The sequence below is a fragment of the Salvelinus alpinus genome, chromosome 2 (assembly GCF_045679555.1).
Source record: "Salvelinus alpinus chromosome 2, SLU_Salpinus.1, whole genome shotgun sequence".
Lineage (NCBI taxonomy): Eukaryota > Metazoa > Chordata > Actinopteri > Salmoniformes > Salmonidae > Salvelinus > Salvelinus alpinus.
Window position 1 is genome coordinate 82,484,303 of NC_092087.1, and position 20,271 is coordinate 82,504,573.

Genomic DNA, 20,271 nt, shown 5'->3' on the forward strand with positions numbered 1-20,271 from the left:
GGAATGTATGGTATTAGTAAAATGTTTCACTTTGTTTATGGGTCGTATGCATACGTGTGGGAGTTCTGAACCTGTAGGTTGACAGTTCATCTTGCTCTCCTTAGCCCGATACTAATGCTCCAGTCTGAGCAGCACTGTGTGTGTGTTCACCACTAACCTGACTGTGAGACTGAATGCTCCTTGCTCTCCTGGGTTTGCTGCTGGTGCTCCAGCCTTAGAACCACAGTCTCTGTATGGTGTGTGTGTGTGTATATACAGTGTTACATATCACTAACCTGCAGATTAACAGTAACAGGCTGGGAATGCTCCTTGCTCTCTGAGGCTTGGTACTGATGCTCCAGTCTGAGCAGCACTGAGTCCTGGTCCCACTGAGACACTGTCAACAGGTGAACAGCAGGGGGCAGCACTGCCTGTAGCCCAGAGAACTGAGGGGGGGAAAGAGTTAAACGGGGGTTCATTTCAATAGTCCAAAGTGACACGTATTTCATCTGCAGGGCTAATAACTGTTCCTCAATCAGCTTCCTCCTTCACTCTCCACCTCTTTCTCAAAATCCATTGGAGAAGAAGGCCTGAGGGGCGGGACCTTCTCCAATACAGTTGAGAAAGAGGCAAGGAGAACTTGAGGAAAGAATCATTTGAGATGGGCTCTATCTCTCACCTCCAGCCTGGTACTAGGGTGCAGCTCTCCGTCGGTGAACGTGATGAGAGGCTGCAGCACCACTTCCTGTGCTAGGGGGCGGTGTGTGTCAGCGGCCGTGGCAGGGGGGCTGAGGGAGAGGAGGAGGCGACCACGAACCACCAGGCCTTCTGGGTAAATGTCAGACGTCTCATTGAGGGGCTCACCTACACCCCGGACGTCATCGTACAGCAACCTACGGTGGAGCTGTCAGATGTGACAGTGATAAATGTGAGGCACGAAGATGGACAAGGTGTGGAGCCGGAGGAAAGAGGTGAGATGTGTGAAACACAACAGATGTCTTTGATGCCAAAAAGCTAACACATGAAAAATGAGAGTGTGTGTATGTTACCATGATCTCCAGTGATCCATCCTGAATGCTGCCGCCTCCCTGAGAACGGTCCGTCACTACAGTCAGCTGGTCCTTGTCATCCTGCACACACACAGTGTAAGTGTTGATGGAATTTATAAATGAATGATTCGAATATTCCACCCTGAAACCATATAATTGTATAAAATTATTATTAATGATGTGTGTAGTTTTAATCAGTAACATTTATTGTAATTATGTGTGTTGTTTTAGTCAGAATTAGGGTAAAACAATATCTGTACAATATGTTTCTATAGTATCTTAAACACAGACTGTCTGAGCAAGCTTCGGTGCCGACCTTGGCTAGGGGCCACAGAGATTTGGGAGAGGACAGGGAGTGCTTTTCACGGTCCCTAATCTTTGTCGGCTGGGTATTGATACAGTATGTGCGTAGGATACCTACTGTTCGTGTGTATGTATGTGCGTATGATACCTACTGTTTGTGTGGAAGTATGTGCGTATGATATCTGCTGTTTGTGTGGAAGTATGTGCGCCGCTATAAATTGGATGTCTTTGTATTGTGGACGGGAGAACGTTCTCGTGAATAAACTGTACTAACCTTTTGCATAAGCTGAGTCTTTGACTAATTATTATTAAACCCAGGGTCTTACAAACCTCGGTGATTGGTCAAAGCTATTGATTGATTGTTATTATCAATGGGATTAAAAATTCTCATGACAGTAAGTCACGATTTACTATTGTCAGATAATAGCACATGAATTTGTAAAACAGAGTGACGAGAACAGGAGGGAGAGTCAAGAGTTTTGAACCAGGAAGGCTACCACAGAAAAATAAACTAAGTGGGAAGAGGAAAGTGCATGATCATAAGAGAGGAGGAAGTGGATGACCAATGAGACACACCTTAATGTAAGCTCTAGAGTTGATTGGATAGTAGTTGCCAGCAATTGGCTCAGACTGCCTCAGGTTCCACGTGGGGCGGTAGTCTTTCCTGTCAGAGACAGATATACAACGCATTAGGGTGTATACTGTATGTGTCTGAACACATACTACTGGAATACAGTACTCCGTCATGAACACATACTGATGCATAGATTTGGTAAACACACACACAGGTTCCTCACCGTCTCTGCAGCACCTCTCTGCCATTAGAGTCTGTGTAGAAGACACCAGAGGAGTTGATGCTGCTGTCTAGACGACTTATCACCTCTTTACCCAGGTCATCACTGAGGGGGGGGGCAGAAAGAGAGAAGGGGGGGGGGGCAGAGAGAAGAGGGGGTAGAGAGAGGGGGGGGGGGGGTGGAGAGAGAGAAGGGGGGGTAGAGAGAGAGAACATGATACACTATGATCTATGGTACAGGAATACTTTCTAGTCTGTTAAAGACTCACTCCTACTGCCAGACATACACAGGCTGTCTCAATAACGCGCCATTCTCCTTCCAGTGTATTATCTGTGACCAGGCCCCATGTGGCTCTGAGCCCCTTCCTCACCCTATAGGCACCGGGCCTACAGTCCACTCCAGTTCTAGAGCCCTGCTGTCTGTGTAGAGACGGACCACCTGAGAGACCCAGGGACTGAACCACTGTCTCACCTCCTGCACCACGGAATTCTGATGGGGAGGAGGGGGGCATAAGACAGGAGGAGGGGGTTAAGGCGGAGACAAGAAATTGTGAGATGACTGGAATGAATCTCTTGAATGTTTAGTGGGTCTTCTGCATATTGAAACACATGCAAGTAAATAGACTACATGAAGTATAATGTAGTAGGTACCTGTAGTGTTTCTATCTTAGCCGTCTTGCTGATGATGAAGGGGGTAGAGGTGTTCGGTCTGAAGATGTAGGCCCCTGACATCTGAATACTCTCTGAGTTGTTACCATCGCTGGCGTTGTACCTGGAGAAACATACACAGAGCAAAGATGACGGAAAATCCCTCAATGTAACAATGCTAGCACACAGTGAGAGTAAAGAAGAAGGGAAGGATGGGGAGAGAGACTGAGGGAGAAATAATTATGGAAGGGTATAGAGAATATGAAGGAGTGGTAGAGAGAGGGAAGGGTAGAGAGAAATGGAGTGGTAGAGAGAGGGAAGGGTAGAGAGAAATGGAGAGGTAGAGAGAGGGAAGGGTAGAGAGAAATGGAGAGGTAGAGAGTAAGTAGTACGGACCAGTAGAAGTTCTGTGACAGTTTGACAGTCTGTTGTGTCTCCAGGTTACTGAGGCTGCTGAGGAGACCCGTCTCTGGGTCAAAGGTCACCCTGAGAAACTAGAGGAGACCCGTCAAAGTGACAGAACAGGTGACATCCAAACCTAAAAACCTAGATACAATACTTTTCCAAACCTTCATTAATGGAGACATTATACATTTTGGAATATGCGTCTCCATTGATGACATGATATCAATACATCAAATATTTGCTTTCATAGTAGAAAGTAAGTTTGTGTACAGCCATAAGACCCAGACCTTGTTCTGTACAGCCTTGGGAGCCCTGGGCAGTGGAGAGGACTGTGGAGATGGAGGCCCGTTCTGAAGCAGGGAGACAGAGTAGGTGCTGTAGCCCAGGGGAGGGGCCTGAACCTGGAACAACAGCTCGTTGACAGCGTACCCCCTGCCCCTTCGCACAGCCGCTGTGGCCTGGGACACTGGGACCACCTGAGGGGGTGGGGATAGAGTGGGGGGGGGGGGGTTACGGACAAACACACAAGTCGTACACAAAACGCAAATACACACACAATACATAACTGTCATAACAAAGGTTATTGAACAACTACATATGACAACCATTATCAGAACAGACAGACCAACCTGACTGTCCACAGCCTTGCCCTTAGCATCTGAGATACTGTAGGCCGTCCCGTTGACTGGCAGTCTGACTGGCCAACTGACTGGATGAGCTAGAGGGTTGTACACGTTCACTGAGAACTGACAGAGAAACATGGAAAAAGGAATTTAACTTCACGGAACCAAAGAGGATTGTGAGTGTGCCTGTGTGCGTGTTACCTTCTTGCTGGTCTCTGTGAGGGGACACACACTGATGTTGAGGTGTTCACAGTAAACACGAGGAGCAGATGATCCACTCAGAGAGGATAGAGTGTTACTGACCAACACCTGGGACAGAGGGGATGAGAGAGGTTACACACTGTACAGTAATATACTTTATTTAGTCTGTGTCCTATAGTCCTCCACACACTGGAGAGAGACAGATGGAGAGTCAATCATACACAGTGTCATGACGTTGGCCTGGGGGTAGGTTTATGACAGTCATAAATACCTCTTTCCCCCTTTTTCCCTCTCCCTACTATACTGATGTGACATCAGAAAACCCTTTGGTTAACATAGAGATTCTGGGAACATCAGAAGTTGGGGGGAAATGAACTATATTCTGGTAATCCGACCAACTGAACATATGCGGTGGTACTTAAGGTATATTATGTCAGTTCGGTTGTCATCTGAGACATTCTCATCAATGACAGGATGACAAACTCTACTGTGGAAAGTCTAAACATCAGAGGTATCGGATTCACATGGAATTGTTGTTTAATTCAAATGTTTGAATATGAAATTATTTGTGAAGAGATGAAATGTAATTTTAGCTTCGGGTTTTCATAAGTTTGGGCCTCTGCTCAACCAGTGGCCCGCCCCTGTGAAGAGACATGGGTAATAAACTTTTCAGACACACCCCTCTCCCTCCACTATATAAAGCCATTGACAAAAATATAACCTTCTGTTCTGAGGAGATGAGGGTGACGATCCCATGTCAGAATGGTTCAGATAATAACTACAGAACGAAGCCAACCTCAGCATGAACTTTGGTTGTGAATGGTATGAACTTTGAACTCGTATTCACTACAGAAGTGATACCTCCTAGCCGTTGAGTTAGCAACAGCTGCTACAAACGCAGGTTAGGAAGGACAGTCAGAGTATCCCGTCTACTACACAACGACGTTACTACAACGTATCCAGTGACCACCAGAGACATTCTTCAAAGGACAGAGGACTCGGTTTGGCAACACGGTCTTCCATCTACCACCAACCTACTGAAGCGCAGCTCAGAGTAAATATTTATTGCATTTTCCTTTTCCAAATGGGCGGTAATTTAGAATGCATAAGATACTGTATTTACGATAGCACAGCTTCACCTCTGTTCCAGTCTCCCGCTCTTTCACTAAAACCCAGCCCCCTTTCCTTTGTGTAACAAGCTGTCATATCTATTCCGCCCGCTAGGGACGTTTTCCTTTATGACGGCAATTTGTAATCAAGTTATGATTTAATTGTGTATGTGTGATTCTGTGTGATTAGTTAGGTATTTAGTAAATAAATAATTAAACCCAATTTTGTATTGCTGATTCAACTTGTTAGCCAGGATTCTTGCAGATAACCAAGAATTTACAACTTTCAGAATATGAGACTGAAAGATGACAATGTTGACTGCTATTGATGTAAAATATTGCTAAATCTTTAAGAGTTTATTCGGAAGATAAAGGCTCTATAAATATTATTTCGTGGTGCCCGACTCTCTAGTTAATTACATTTACCCGATTAGCTCAATCAGGTGATATTAATTATGGAGAAAGTATTTTATAGAATAGCATGTCATAGCAATTAATCCGGCATAGCCAAAGACACGACAACAGTTAATCTAACAAGAGAGAACGTATGGATCAATAGAAAGAACACACACACACGGTAGGTACCTGGCAGTGTGCCCAGCCGTTGGCCAGTCTCCTAGCGTAGTCGTTGGCAACGTGTTGCTTTTCAGTCCCGGATACGGCGTCGTGATGCTGAGCCACTGCCATGGCCTTCTCTACCAATCACAACACAGAACACTCCCTGTCAACCTCGCCGTCCTCTAATCCGCGTCAAGCTTATTAATAAGAAGGATGCCAGTATTAATAAGGAGGCCAGTATTAATAAGAAGGAGGCCAGTATTAATAAGAATGATGCTAGTATTAATAAGAATGATGCTAGTATTAATAAGAATGATGCTAGTATTAATAAGAATGATGCTAGTATTAATAAGGAGGCGGCAAGTATTAATAAGAAGGATGCAAGTATTAATAAGAAGGATGCTAGTATTAATAAGAAGGATGCTAGTATTAATAAGAAGGATGCTAGTATTAATAAGAAGGATGCTAGTATTAATAAGAAGGATGCTAGTATTAATAAGAAGGATGCCAGTATTAATAAGAAGGAGGCCAGTATTAATAAGAAGGAGGCTAGTATTAATAAGAAGGATGCAAGTATTAATAAGAAGGATGCAAGTATTAATAAGAAGGATGCTAGTATTAATAAGAAGGATGCTAGTATTAATAAGAAGGATGCTAGTATTAATAAGAAGGATGCTAGTATGGACATTGAAACAGTGTCTGACTGCCACTAGGCTTAGTCAACTCATGTAGTGATGATGAAGTAGTGCACTTGAATGTGATGAAAGTGTGTACACTAGGCACTTACTCAGGGTGTCACTGTCTCCAGCTCCAAAGGGACCTTTCCTTGAGATGGGACCACCAAGGACCTCCAGCTGATTACACGTCTGTGAAACCAAAGGGAGGAGAGGAATGATGCATTAACCAAGTCTCCAGACATGGCCTCAGTGTGGGACTACTCAACTGTCATCCTTTAGTGAATGTCTGGTGGCTTTGTATGAAAAGTGTACAAGCTGTCAAATCCATGATTCCTCACCTCCCTCTGGAAAGCTCATTGGAGAAGAGGCTCCAAGTCCCTCCCCTTCGACCTCCTCCTCCAATGAGGAGGAATCAATGGCCGCGTTCGACATACAGCCAACTTTAAAGGCAAGTCGAGACTGACTAATCTACAAATCACCTTACATCATCAATAACTGCTCAATATTACTTGTAGATCAGTCAGTCAGTCACAACTTATCCATGACATCACGGTTTTGAGGCTTTCAGACAAAGCCATTGTCTGAGGTTTGAGTAGTGTACCTGCAGGTAGCTGTTGCTGATCCTCTCATAGCGTTTCAGGGCTGGACGGCTGGTGAAATATCCTGTCCAGAAGTCATGAGCGGAGTCAGCATAGGGGAAGAAATCATCCCCTTTTAGAGGCCTGACGGGGGTCGGGGGTGAGAGAGAGAACATTTAAATGACCTGTACATAATTTAAGGTAACAGGAGAGAGTAGAGAACGTTGACTTCAGAGCCGTTACTCTGACTAGCTAAACATAGTATAGTATTCTAACAGCATCATATAGTTAATATAGTGGTATAGTATTCTAACAGCATCATATAGTTAATATAGTGGTATAGTATTCTAACAGCATCATATAGTTAATATAGTGGTATAGCACCATGTGAGGTTAGCCCTGTGTAGCTCCTGTAGGTAACAGGAGAGAGTAGAGAACATTGACTTCAGAGCCGTTACTCTGACTAGCTAAACATAGTTTAGTATTCTAACAGCATCATATAGTTAATATAGTGGTATAGTATTCTAACAGCATCATATAGTTAATATAGTGGTATAGCACCATGTGAGGTTAGCCCTGTGTAGCTCCTGTAGGTAACAGGAGAGAGTAGAGAACGTTGACTTCAGAGCCGTTACTCTGACTAGCTAAACATAGTTTAGTATTCTAACAGCATCATATAGTTAATATAGTGGTATAGTACCATGTGAGGTTAGCCCTGTGTAGCTCCTGTAGGTAACAGGAGAGAGTAGAGAACGTTGACTTCAGAGCCGTTACTCTGACTAGCTAAACATAGTTTAGTATTCTAACAGAATCATATAGTTAATATAGTGGTATAGTACCATGTGAGGTTAGCCCTGTGTAGCTCCTGTAGGTAACAGGAGGGTGTAGAGTAGAGAACATTGACTTCAGAGCCGTTACTCTGCTTCTGATTGACGTAGCGAATGAGCTTGTCCAGGTTCTTATACCACAGGTTGGCGTTCTCATACTGGAAGTCTGACCCCATAGTCATTATGATGTGGTTGGTTTTATACACCAATGCCTGGTGCAGGGGAGAAGAGAGAGAGTGTGTTATTATTATGACTAACCTGTGTGTGTGTGAACGACCTGTATGTGTGTGTCTCATCTCTAACCTGTGCATGTGTGAACGACCTGTATGTGTGTGTCTCATCTCTAACCTGTGCATGTGCGATGCGGAGGAACCTGGTCACCACATCGTCAACATTATAGTCCTCCAGATCAGGGTCGTCTCTGATTGGTGGATCGTCACATGACTGGTCCCAACAGAATCCCTCCGGAGGGTTGTACCCGTTAGGAAGGATACCTGGAGGAGAGGGGGCTGGGTTAGGCTACTGGGGTGCTAGGGGTCAGGGTTCATAGGTGGGAGGTCAGGTCAGGATTGATCACATGACTGGTCTCAACAGAAGCCGTCGGGAGGGTCGTACCTGTTAGGGAAGATACCTATGGGAGAGGGAGCTGGGTTAGGCTACAGCGGTGGCTAGGGGTCAGGGGTCAAGGTGAGATCAGTATTGATGAGGGGGGAGGGGTTTTGTCTAGAAGGGATACAGCTTTCGTCAAAATTGACTTTTCGTAGCAGGTTAGGAGAACTTACACTTTTGACGTCAATTTGACACAAGCTGTATCCCATCTAAACATTGACCGGGGAGACGGGTGTTAGACTATAGACTACACTTGAGTGGGGAGAGAGGACAGATGTTAGTGCCGAAAGGGAAAGAGTAATATTGATGAAGAAAATGGGATATCCCAGGTCTATTGCAAAAACTGAATAGGTTGTGAGCAATATGACAGAAAATATCTAATGGAACGACTACGTGAAGCTGTTGCTAGAGGTCGAAGGTCAAAGGTCAGTACCCGTGAAGAGGTCAGCCATAGGGGGGGTGAGGCTCTCGCTGGCCCTCCACAACATCTCCTGTTCCTTGGCTACCATCCTCCTGCTACGATCCTGGTAGTCCAGACGACCAAAGAAGAAGCCGTCATAACCCATCTAGAACAGAGAACCATCAGTCAATACACACACACAACATGGTTTCTTGTCCCACACACCGGGTAGGTGCAGTGAAATGTGTTGTTTTACAGGGTCATCCATGGTAGTATGATGCCACCTGGAGAAAATTAGAGTTTGGTTCTAAATGTTTAACCTTCTCAGCTCGGGTATTCAAACCAGCAACCTTCAGGTTACTGGACCAACGTTCAACACTAACCTCTAGGCTACCTGCCACCCATTCAATACAATAAACACAGTAAGGATTCTAATCGTCCCTCTGACCTTGTAACTGAATGGAAAGATGAGGGAGACTCGTATCGTGTTATTTCTGACATGGAAAACTTTGACTACATTTGTTTTGCCCCACTTCTATTCCCAACTTGGGAGCCCACAAGAACCTTATGACACTGACAACCTTTCAACAGACGAGAGTCTTGGATGGTTGTACTAGATCTATTCAGACAATGGATTAAGACATGATGGAAAAAGGAGTGGAAGAGATTTACCTGGGCAAGAATAGACAGAGGAAGTCTGACAGACAGGATATTGTGAGGTAGGAAACAAGACAGGAGATTGTGGGTTGTATTCAGTAGGAACCAAACTGGCCAAAACAGGGAGGGACCAACCAGTAATAAGAAACATTACTGTGTGCACTAATGAATACAACCCGTACCTGTGCGAACATGGAGGCGTGCTCGCGGGCGTGTCCGAAGGGGTCGATGTGCCAGGCGACGCGGGGGCGACCGCAGTGTCCGAACGTGTCGTTGAGGAACCGCAGGCCCATGGTCATCTGGTCTATGACTGCACTGTAGTGGGTGGTCGCCTCGTCACTCATACACCAGCCCCCGTTCACAAACTCCAACCGCCCTGAGAGGAGGGAGGGGGAGGGGGACAAAAGTGATGAAAACAGCAATAAAGAGTTATTTAACGTAATATGACTTAATCACAGGTTAATTAAAGGGGTTATAACCGTTTATAACCTCTGAATTGCAATTTACATCTGTTCAATAACACCACCAATAGCAGTCACACTCAGGTGAGAGAGATGCTTTATAACACCTACATCCCTCCTCTCATTAACCTGCTGTCTGACTGGCTCCTTCCCCAGCGGTAGAAGGTAGACTCTACATCTTTATAACACCTACATCCCTCCTCTCATTAACCTGCTGTCTGACTGGCTCCTTCCCCAGCGGTAGAAGGTGGACTCTACATCTTTATAACACCTACATCCCTCCTCTCATTAACCTGCTGTCTGACTGGCTCCTTCCCCAGCGGTAGACTCTACAGCTTTATAACACCTACATCCCTCCTCTCATTAACCTGCTGTCTGACTGGCTCCTTCCCCAGCGGTAGACTCTACAGCTTTATAACACCTACATCCCTCCTCTCATTAACCTGCTGTCTGACTGGCTCCTTCCCCAGCGGTAGAAGGTGGACTCTACATCTTTATAACACCTACATCCCTCCTCTCATTAACCTGCTGTCTGACTGGCTCCTTCCCCAGCGGTAGAAGGGGGACTCTACATCTTTATAACACCTACATCCCTCCTCTCATTAACCTGCTGTCTGACTGGCTCCTTCCCCAGCGGTAGAAGGTGGACTCTACATCTTTATAACACCTACATCCCTCCTCTCATTAACCTGCTGTCTGACTGGCTCCTTCCCCAGCGGTAGAAGGTGAACTACATCTTTATAACACCTACATCCCTCCTCTCATTAACCTGCTGTCTGACTGGCTCCTTCCCCAGCGGTAGAAGGTGGACTCTACATCTTTATAACACCTACATCCCTCCTCTCATTAACCTGCTGTCTGACTGGCTCCTTCCCCAGCGGTAGACTCTACATCTTTATAACACCTACATCCCTCCTCTCATTAACCTGCTGTCTGACTGGCTCCTTCACCAGCGGTAGAAGGTGGACTCTACATCTTTATAACACCTACATCCCTCCTCTCATTAACCTGCTGTCTGACTGGCTCCTTCCCCAGCGGTAGACTCTACATCTTTATAACACCTACATCCCTCCTCTCATTAACCTGCTGTCTGACTGGCTCCTTCCCCAGCGGTAGAAGGGGGACTCTACATCTTTATAACACCTACATCCCTCCTCTCATTAACCTGCTGTCTGACTGGCTCCTGACTCTACATCTTTATAACACCTACATCCCTCCTCTCATTAACCTGCTGTCTGACTGGCTCCTTCCCCAGCGGTAGACTCTACATCTTTATAACACCTACATCCCTCCTCTCATTAACCTGCTGTCTGACTGGCTCCTTCACCAGCGGTAGAAGGTGGACTCTACATCTTTATAACTACTTCCTGACATGTTTTATAAAGGCTCTATAACCCCTCTCTGGCCTCACCCTCATTGACCAGCTGTTTGACAGTGTTCTGCATGTCATCAGTCTGTTGTTTCCACCAGCGGTAGAAGAAGGCTGTCTCTACGTAGATGAAGCGTCTGTCAGGGTTCTTCAGCAGCTGGTCCACCACAGAGTCCAGAATGTACTGCACCCCCGCGTGCTGGATGTCATTACGGTCTGGAACGACGACAGGCAGGTTACATACACGGGTTAGACACACACACACACACTAACGTGATAAGACGTATGCACACATGATACAACATCTATCATGCGGTTCACATCCACCCAGTCATGAGGTTTGAACTGTAAAACCATGTGATTCTAGGTTATTGTAGGTGTTATGTATGCCTATAATAAAATATAATAAAAGCCTCACAACTATGGTTTTAACAATGGGTCAGTTTAACTTTTAACTATACCACCTTGACTTATGACATAGCTGTTTATGAGTGTGTTTGTGTGTGTAGATGTGAGCCACATGATGGGGGGGGGGGGGGGGGGGGGGTACAGACCTCCATAAAAGTATTGGTCCACGGTCTTGAGCCAGCCAACGTCGTCGTGGGTGTGGGGCACTAGATGCACGTTCAACATCCCAGGCTTGGTAGCATGACATGACTAGGATGTGTAGTACACACAATGGGAAAATAATTAGGGATTTTAGCTGGTGGGCTAATGTTATGTTAAGGAGAGAGGCATATCAGAGGCTACTTAGCTTTACAAAAATTGTAACGTTGTAATTGTAATTTAATTAAACCACCAATGATAACAGTGCAAGATCAGACTTAGTGCAAGACTGGCTAGATCGAATGTGATTTGTAGCTTCCATTTCACGTTTTATGTGGAAGTAAAAATCTGTTATGCCAGGAATATAACTTCTGCTACTGTGTTCTCTACACGAAAATGAAAGTGTTTGAAATCGGCTAAAGCTGGAAACAGTGAAGAAGTTTATCAAAGCTGCTATACCAATACACGGTTTAAGTGTTTCAGTTGCGTTTTTATTCACCACAATAGGGATAGGAACTATAGACGTACCTTGTATCCACATGTCGGACTTTCTTGGGGTGTTTGACTGACGGGAAAGCCCCAAACGCCGCTTTGAAATAATAACAGGAGGAACACAAACGGTGTATACACCGGAGTCGCCATCTTGGAAAACAGCCACGAGTCATGTGACATTTGTTTATGTATCTCTCATATCATGTGACTTCCCCCCAGACCACGCCCTCTAGGGGCAGTCCTATTCTTTTTTTATGCTTTGAAGGGGGAAATTGGAACGTTGATAGTAAAATTGAGATTGAAAATGTATAATTGGTTTATTGAAGACAGTAACAGTTACACAGCCCACATGAATACAAAGCTGCACATTCATTGTAATAGTCACAGAGAAATAAATGATTGAAGGAATGGGGAGGTAGAGAGAGATGGGGCCATAGAAACCATAGGCTACCCAGCATAGCCTATCCCACTATTAGTCTGACTATAACTCATGAAATAATGCACTTTATAGAAAATACATATTTCCTTCAATGTCCCTTCATGATGATATAATGGCATTCAAAACCTTTCCAACTAATAGTATTTTGAAATAGCTACATTCGACATTTGGCTACATTGCATTTAGTTGGATTGACCTGAGCTTATTTTTCACATGATGTTATTGTTAAGTAACAGTCACAGTGATCAATAGAATAGGGTGATTGATCAAGATGGCTTCATGGCTGCTGAAGTGAAGTCTCTGTTTACAATAGGGCCACATTGTGAATGATATTTGAATGGAGAGGCCATGCATACAATATGCTGCTCAGTTCAGACTCTCCTTACACAACAACATTGTCTTTTCAGCATCACTAGTTTGGTGACTTGAGATAGCCTTTCCTAGGCCTATCCAAGTAACACAACGCCTCCACGGAGTTGAGCGCAGATTAGAGTTTTTTTGGCAACGATACTTCAAAAATTATTGATTGATGTCAAAGTAAATGATTAATCCCTTACCGTGGACCTATGCTGAGTTGACATCTTGAGTTGACATTTCAGGGAGGCAGGTAGCCGAGCGGTTAAGAGTGTTGGGCCAGTAACTGAAAGGTTGCTGGTTTGAATCCCCGAACTGACTAAGTTAAAAATCTGTCGATGTGCCCTTGAGTAAGGCACTTCACCCTAATTGCTCCTGTACGTTGCCCTGGATAAGAGTGTGTGCTAAATGACTGAAATGTAGAGCAACAACAATGAGTAAACAATCAGTTGTTGGTTGTAGCTATTAGGAGGTTCATTTTAAACACAGTGGAGGAGTTGAGGTACCTGGTAAAGCTAAAGCAGGGTTCTGGCCATAACAAGAGAGGGCAGCAGAGTTAGGTTTGGGCTCTAGGATGGGTACCCATTGGGTCAAGAGAAGGTGTTCAGAAAGAGAGAGGTTAGGGAGCAGTAAAGAGTTAGGTAGGGTTCATGTTGAGTCCTTTCTGGGGCAGAAAAGCACATTTGTGTTTACTTGTAATCAATGGTATTTGTTCGGCAGTACGCAGGAAGAGTTCCCATTGGGTGGAAATAAGAGATCCAGAAACAGAAGAGGTTAGTTCCCGTTGTGTGTTTCATGTGGACATATCAACAGTGTGGCGTCCAGGTCCAACCGAAACGCTGGGTACAGCGGCTGAGAGAACGGACACCTGAACGTGTGGAGCAGGGAAACGGCGTCCGACGCCACACTATAGAAGGACAACGCTCCCTTCTGGTGTTCCAGAAACACGCCGATCCGCGGGCACAGGGGCGCAGCTACGGTCGTCTTCCGGTTATCGTGCCACGCGGCGTACCCGGCGTGCGTGCACCTCAGACGCCATGAGTTCTCGTTCCGTCCCAGCAGACAGGGTTTTCCGCCTCCTTTAGATTAGAAAAATAAGAAAGAAAATAAGATTCGAAAACCTTTGGCTGTCCCTATATAATGCACACATTTTGTCCCGAGCCAAATAGGACGTTTCAGACCAAGCCTTGATTAGAAAGTGATTATTACAAACACTTTGTGTGTGAAATGTTGACATTTGCAAATTGCTCAACATAACTGACATAAAAAACTATCCCGAGAAGCAGCTACCTTTACGTCCGATCCCTTTGTACGTCATCCCAATGTCCACCCACCCTCCTCCCCTCCACTCCACCTCCCAGTAGCTGGCCCCTCCAAACTGGCCCTCCCTACAGAGGACCTGGGCCACGGAGTCGAAGCGCAACGGGTGGAGGGGGTAGGACTGGGGCTCCTCTCCACAGTGAGCCCCCTGGGGACCCTCCAAGAGGAACAGGGTGAGGTGGGCCGTGTCTGGGTCCAGGGACAGACGACGGGAGCCTGAAGAGAGAGAGGAGGGGGTTAAAGATAAGCGAGCGACAGATCCATCGGGACCCTCCAGAAGGACCAGGGTGGGGGCGGGCCGTGTCTGGGTCCAGGGACAGGAGATTGAGGAGATCAATCAACCAACCAATCAATCAAATAGATGCCTGAGTCCAGAGTGATTGATTGAACAATCCATGACAATTATTTACCTGTTAGCTTAGAAGTGTCATTAACTCTCAATAGCATTATCATGACCACCGGGTACCATTTCTAACAGAGATTATTGAACTAAATACGCAACAGTTTTCGGCGCAGTAAAAAGAACAGTGACCATATGAATGTCTGTCTGCAAATATGACAGTCTTAATCTAATAGAACTATTAGAATGAAATACAAGAAATGAACAATGCACTATTACGCAATAGCGTGGTTGCCTGGCCAGAGGGACAGTGTTCTGATTGACGTCTAGCCCAGACAGATACAGTATATGCCTGCCAGAGTCTTAAGGGCCCTACACACCGTATGCAAACAGAGCGACGCAGCGCCATATACGGTCCGTTCCAAAATTTGAGCCGCACAGAAGTAGTAGAACTACGTAGAAAACGACGCGCCGTCGCTGCGTTTGAGTAAAGTGCGTAGTGGCCTTTATTCTAACCCAGACGGTGTGAATTATTAAACCTAACACCCGTCTCCATGATCTCATCCTGTCCATGGGCTTGTCTCATCATGTACCCGTTGTTCACTGTGAACAACAGACTACTAAATGTCAGAAATATCATATCCACATACTATTCATGAAGGTAAAGAAAGCACCAGACAGACATGGAGTACTTCCCAAATGGCACCCTATTCCCTATGTAGTGCAATGCTTTTGACCAGGGCCATAGTCTAAAGTAGTGCACTATATAGGGAATAGGGTGCCATTAGGGACACAAGTGCGTTCTCAGGTTACCCTGTCGCCCTCATTAACTGTGAACGGTGGGGGGGGGGGGGAGAAGGGCATGGGAGAAAGAGAGAGAGATCCCCTTTCTGAGTAGCTCTGGGTTTGTGCCAACGGCATGTCAACACCTGTGTTTGTGTGCGTGTCAGTGTGTGTGTATGTCAGTGTGTGTGTGTGTTTGTGTGTGTGTGTTTGTGTGAGTGTCAGTGTGTGTGTGTGTGGTGAAGGGATGGCGTGGTTGTCATAGGACAGGGGAGGGGTGTGAAAACAAGGTCATCTCGGGATACCACGCGACCAGGGCAGCATCTCCACGGTGACAAGTTATACCGGTGGCATCGTCAGACTGACAAGGTGTCTCGTGGGTAGTACTTACACCTCAGGAAGACTGCTGTGTGTGTGTGTGTGTGTGTGTGTAGTGTGTGTGTGTGTGTGTAGTGTAGTGTGTGTGCGTGCGTGCTGTGCTGTGCTGTGCTGTGCGTGTGATGTGTGTGTGTGTGTGTCAGTACTTACACTTGAGGAAGGATACTCTCATCCTCTGGTCCGAGGGCTGGAGAGAGAGGGGGAGAGAGGAAACGATGCAGGCACTGCTACAGAGAGAGAGAGAAGAAAGAAGGGAGAGGGGGTAAGGAGTAAGGAGGCGAGGGACAGAAATAGAAAGGAGGGGGAGGGAGGTAGAGAATGAGACAAAGAGGAATCAGTGTTACATTCCATCCAAATGAATCATATCAGAAGTTACTGAAAACGATTCAACTAACATCCCCATGTTCACCCTAAAGCCTGAGTCTTAGATGAGCAACACACCACAGAGGTGACCCTGAGAGAGCTGTGTGTGTGTGTGTGGGTTTGTGTGTGTGTGTGTGTGCGTTTGCGTCCTGTTTCTCTGGGCTTACCTTTCAAACACTCTCCACCAGACATGTGACAGACAGAGGAGCTCTCGTTCACTACAGAGAGGTAAAAAAGTGTGTCACATAGTGACATCACACATTGTCATTTGAGATGCATTATTGGAGTCTCTGAGAGCATAGCTGTGAAAAGATGCATGCAGTTGTGTGTGTTTGAGTATAAACCAGTGTGTGTGTGTGTGTGTGTGTGTGTGTGTGTGTGTGTGTGTGTGTGTGTGTGTGTGTGTGTGTGTGTGTGTGTGTGTGTGTGTGTGTGTGTGTCTTTACTCCCTCCACCTGCGCGGCTGATCTTGTCCACTTCCTCTCTACAGAGTTCCTCCATCCGGGCCCTGAGGTGGGACAGAGCTCTGCGGGCTGCACTAAAGCCTTCTACGGGAAGGATGAGAGGGGCTCGGTGGCGCCGCCCAGTGGGTGGGAGGACACACAGCAGGTAAGCCGCCTGGGGATGGAGAGAGAGAGGGAGGGAGGGATGGATGGAGGAGAGAGAGAGGGAGGAATGGAGGAGAGAGGGGTGATGAGTGGAGCATTTTTATCATGTCACCGTTCGTCCCTCTCTCTCTCTCTCTCTCCATCTGTTTTGACTGCATTATTATTTTTCTCCATCTCTTCCTCATTAATATTTCTCTCTCCTTTATTTTTCAGCATCCAGTCTCTCTCTCAATTATCCCTTCCTTTTCCCATCAATACCTCACTGTTTCTTCTCTTCTTCTGCTCTTCCTTCACTCCCCCCCACCTGTAAGAACTGAGCATTATCCTCCGTCAGTAGCTGGCCCATTTCCTGGTCTCTCCTCCGTAGCTCCTCCAGTTCTTTCTCCAGGGTCTCCAGCTCTCTCTCTGCCCTGCCCAGGACAGTTCTCTCCCGGGCTTCCAGCCTGGCCCTCACCTCCCCCCTGGTCCTCTCCAGACGGAGGGCCAGGTCCACAAACAGGGTATTGCTGTCCTCCAGGACTAACGCAGCTGATGTCTAGGTAAGGGGAGAAGGGACACCAAATGAAGGAAAGTAAAGGAGCAACATTTTCTTCAGTAATAAGCACCAAGAAAGTAAACATTTACATTTAAATAATGTTGGTTTCATTGGTAATTTTAATTTGATTTTAAACCATACAGCTGAAATGTACTTTTATTTGTCAATGCTGGCTTGACTGGCTTGACTGGCTTGACTGCCAGGGGAATAGAGGGCAGAACGGTAGCCTGGCTTGACTGGCTTGACTGGCAGGGGAATAGAGGGCAGAACGGTAGCCTGGCTTGACTGGCTTGACTGCCAGGGGAATAGAGGGCAGAACGGTAGCCTGGCTTGACTGGCTTGACTGCCAGGGGAATAGAGGGCAGAACGGTAGCCTGGCTTGACTGGCTTGCTTTTGACAGCGAGCAACAACATGGCCAGACAATAAAGATGTAGGACCTTAATTTGACCTGACAGTTTGCTACAGCAGGAAAATAATCCTGCAGCAACATGAAATGTCAATTATAATTAATGGACATTTTTGTAAGGGTTGATACTGTCATGGTTCCACCAGAGGGCGGCAGAGACCAACCAAGAGACATTAACGACACTCGGGCGTCTTATTTACTCATGATGATGTCCCTGTTAAAAGAGGCGTGAATTCTGTGGTCCTTTGCTGAAGGTTGAATTGGTTACCATGTGTGGTTGTTTCCTGAGTGCGTTTTTGAGACTTAGTGTTTGTTGTTTTATTCAAGTGTACTGTGATCCTGCGGCTACCGTTTCTCAGTAAAGTATTATGTTTATCCTTAACCACTGATTCCTCGTCTGGTCTCTTCTCTGCACCTGGGTCCAAACTCATCACGTCACAGATACATGTTTCGTAAGGGAAAATCAAGTCTGAATTTCCAGAGTGGAAATTACAAACCTCATAAGACTTTTTAAACCTCAAGTACACTACACGTTTTAAATGTCTTTTGTGTGCAACCGTGTTGGATCTTGCCTAGCCATCTTGTTTCAAGAGGACCACAATAGAAATAAGTCCCAGACTTTATTGTGTGTTATCCTCCAGGATTTTACTCATGTGCATGTACGGCTTTTTCTAGTTTTATGTGAGCTTGTTTTTTTTTAAATGGTTGGATTAATAAACTAAACTTCCAGATAGCAGCAGTGTTATGTTCCGGGGCGACTCTCTGAAAAAAGTCGCCCAGGCACTAAAAGCCTTTTAATCTGATTACTATTCACTCTTTTTTTTATGTTCCTGATTCACTCTGTGTGTGTGTGTGTGTCTCTCTCTCTTTGTGTGTGTGTGTGTGTGAACCCCACCTTGACGGCCTCTATGCTCTGTTGAAACTCTCCCAGCTCCCTCTCTCTACTCCTGATTCTCCCCTGTACTGACCTCTGAGAATTCTGCAACTGAACGAGAGAGAGAGAGAGAGAGAGAGAGAGAGAAATGATCTACGATCTACTCACCTTGACATATGACACCTTCCTAATATTGAGTTGAACTCCCTTTTGGTGTCGAAAACGTTTCACAAGGATGCTTTCCTCAGGGATGCTGGTCCATGTTGACTCCAATGCTTCCCACAGTTGTGTCAAGTTGGCTGGATGTCCTTTCGGTGGACCATTCTTGACACACACGGGAAAGCGTGAAAAACCCAGCAGTGTTGCAGTTCTTGACACACTCAAACCGGTGCACCTGGCACCTAGTACCACACCCCGTTCAAAGGCACTTCAATCTTTTGTCCTACCCATTCACCCTCTGAATGGCACACATACACAATCCATATGTCAATTGTCTCAAGGCTTAAAAATCCTTCTTCAACCTGTCTCCTCCCCTTCATCTACACTGATTGAACTGACATCAATAAGGGATCCTACCTTTCACCTGGATTCACCTGGTCCGTCTATGTCATGGAAAGAGCAGGTGCTCCTAATGGTTTGCACACTCAGTGTATATTGCATATGCTTATATAGTGGACAATGAATCTTGGTCAGCAGCACTCCAGTCTGAGTAGAGCAGCATTAGTGGCGTAGCAACACTATAGCCCCATTAGTGACATACACCTACAGCACCTGCCTACTTCTCTCCTGGTATGGGAGCGATACCCCAGATAGTACAGCCTGCCCACAGCAGAGGGGGCACAGCGGGGTGTTTCCCAGTGACGTAACTAACCTGCATCAAACTGGTGCAGAGGGATGTCATCTGTCACAATCAATCATGTTCATAGGTTGCCATATTGAATAGGCTATTTATCCTCTATTCAGTTGTTAGGGATAGTGGCAGTTTGTTAGCCTGCAGGGTACAGACATGTGTTGTGCCAACCATAGACATTTCAACTAGGGTGCCAACTCGTTGTCTCTCATTGTCATGCCAACAATGTTCAGCTTGGCAATGTGTAATGGAGTTGGCAAGAGCACAAACACGTCTGGGACCAGGCTAACGGTTTGTACTCCTAGGTGGAAAGATCAACAAGTGTTTTTAGGAAACAACTTTGTTTTTAATCCGTTTTAATCACCAGGGTGATGAGTAGGCTTTGCAAAAAGTCCCGTGTATTATGATTATGATTACTACCTGTTTCCGCGCCCTTTGCTCGTCGATGCTGTGCAGTTCCTCTTGGTCAGACTCGCACAGCAAACAGTCGCCACTCCACTCCACCGCATCGCACCCGTCGCCGCCCTGCTCCAGGCCCAAACGGTGCTGCGCGCACAGCCTCTCCGCCAAGCTCTCCACCGCGGCAACAAGTTTATGCCGCCGCAACGTCCCCACGTCGCGGTGCGGCAAGACGTGGAGCTCGCAGAAAGACGCCAAGCACACCAGACACGACTTAAGCGCTTTCAGTTTGTTCTGAACCGGGCAGAAGTCGCACGGAACGTCCCCTACGCCGCCT

At 46.1% G+C, this 20,271-nt stretch overlaps 1 protein-coding gene and 1 pseudogene across 1 annotated transcript in view; both read right to left on the reverse strand.

Annotated features, from left to right (window-relative positions):
- man2b1 (mannosidase, alpha, class 2B, member 1) overlaps positions 1-12,453 on the reverse strand; it is a 13,659-nt gene extending 1,206 nt beyond the window's left edge. The window contains exons 1-21 of the mRNA XM_071389583.1: positions 12,321-12,453; positions 11,801-11,903; positions 11,289-11,462; positions 9,599-9,792; positions 8,793-8,925; positions 8,099-8,244; positions 7,763-7,962; positions 6,947-7,067; positions 6,456-6,534; positions 5,696-5,805; positions 4,002-4,109; positions 3,807-3,923; positions 3,465-3,653; positions 3,169-3,266; positions 2,776-2,896; positions 2,496-2,614; positions 2,129-2,230; positions 1,908-1,995; positions 1,029-1,109; positions 659-883; positions 276-425 (exon numbers count right to left, since the gene is read on the reverse strand). Of these exons, the coding sequence (XP_071245684.1) occupies positions 276-425; positions 659-883; positions 1,029-1,109; positions 1,908-1,995; positions 2,129-2,230; positions 2,496-2,614; positions 2,776-2,896; positions 3,169-3,266; positions 3,465-3,653; positions 3,807-3,923; positions 4,002-4,109; positions 5,696-5,805; positions 6,456-6,534; positions 6,947-7,067; positions 7,763-7,962; positions 8,099-8,244; positions 8,793-8,925; positions 9,599-9,792; positions 11,289-11,462; positions 11,801-11,903; positions 12,321-12,434 (2,772 nt within the window). The 5' untranslated portion in view covers positions 12,435-12,453. The remainder of the gene's footprint in view (positions 1-275; positions 426-658; positions 884-1,028; positions 1,110-1,907; positions 1,996-2,128; positions 2,231-2,495; positions 2,615-2,775; positions 2,897-3,168; positions 3,267-3,464; positions 3,654-3,806; positions 3,924-4,001; positions 4,110-5,695; positions 5,806-6,455; positions 6,535-6,946; positions 7,068-7,762; positions 7,963-8,098; positions 8,245-8,792; positions 8,926-9,598; positions 9,793-11,288; positions 11,463-11,800; positions 11,904-12,320) is intronic.
- A 123-nt stretch (positions 12,454-12,576) lies between these two features.
- LOC139541408 (tripartite motif-containing protein 16-like) overlaps positions 12,577-20,271 on the reverse strand; it is an 8,032-nt pseudogene continuing 337 nt past the window's right edge.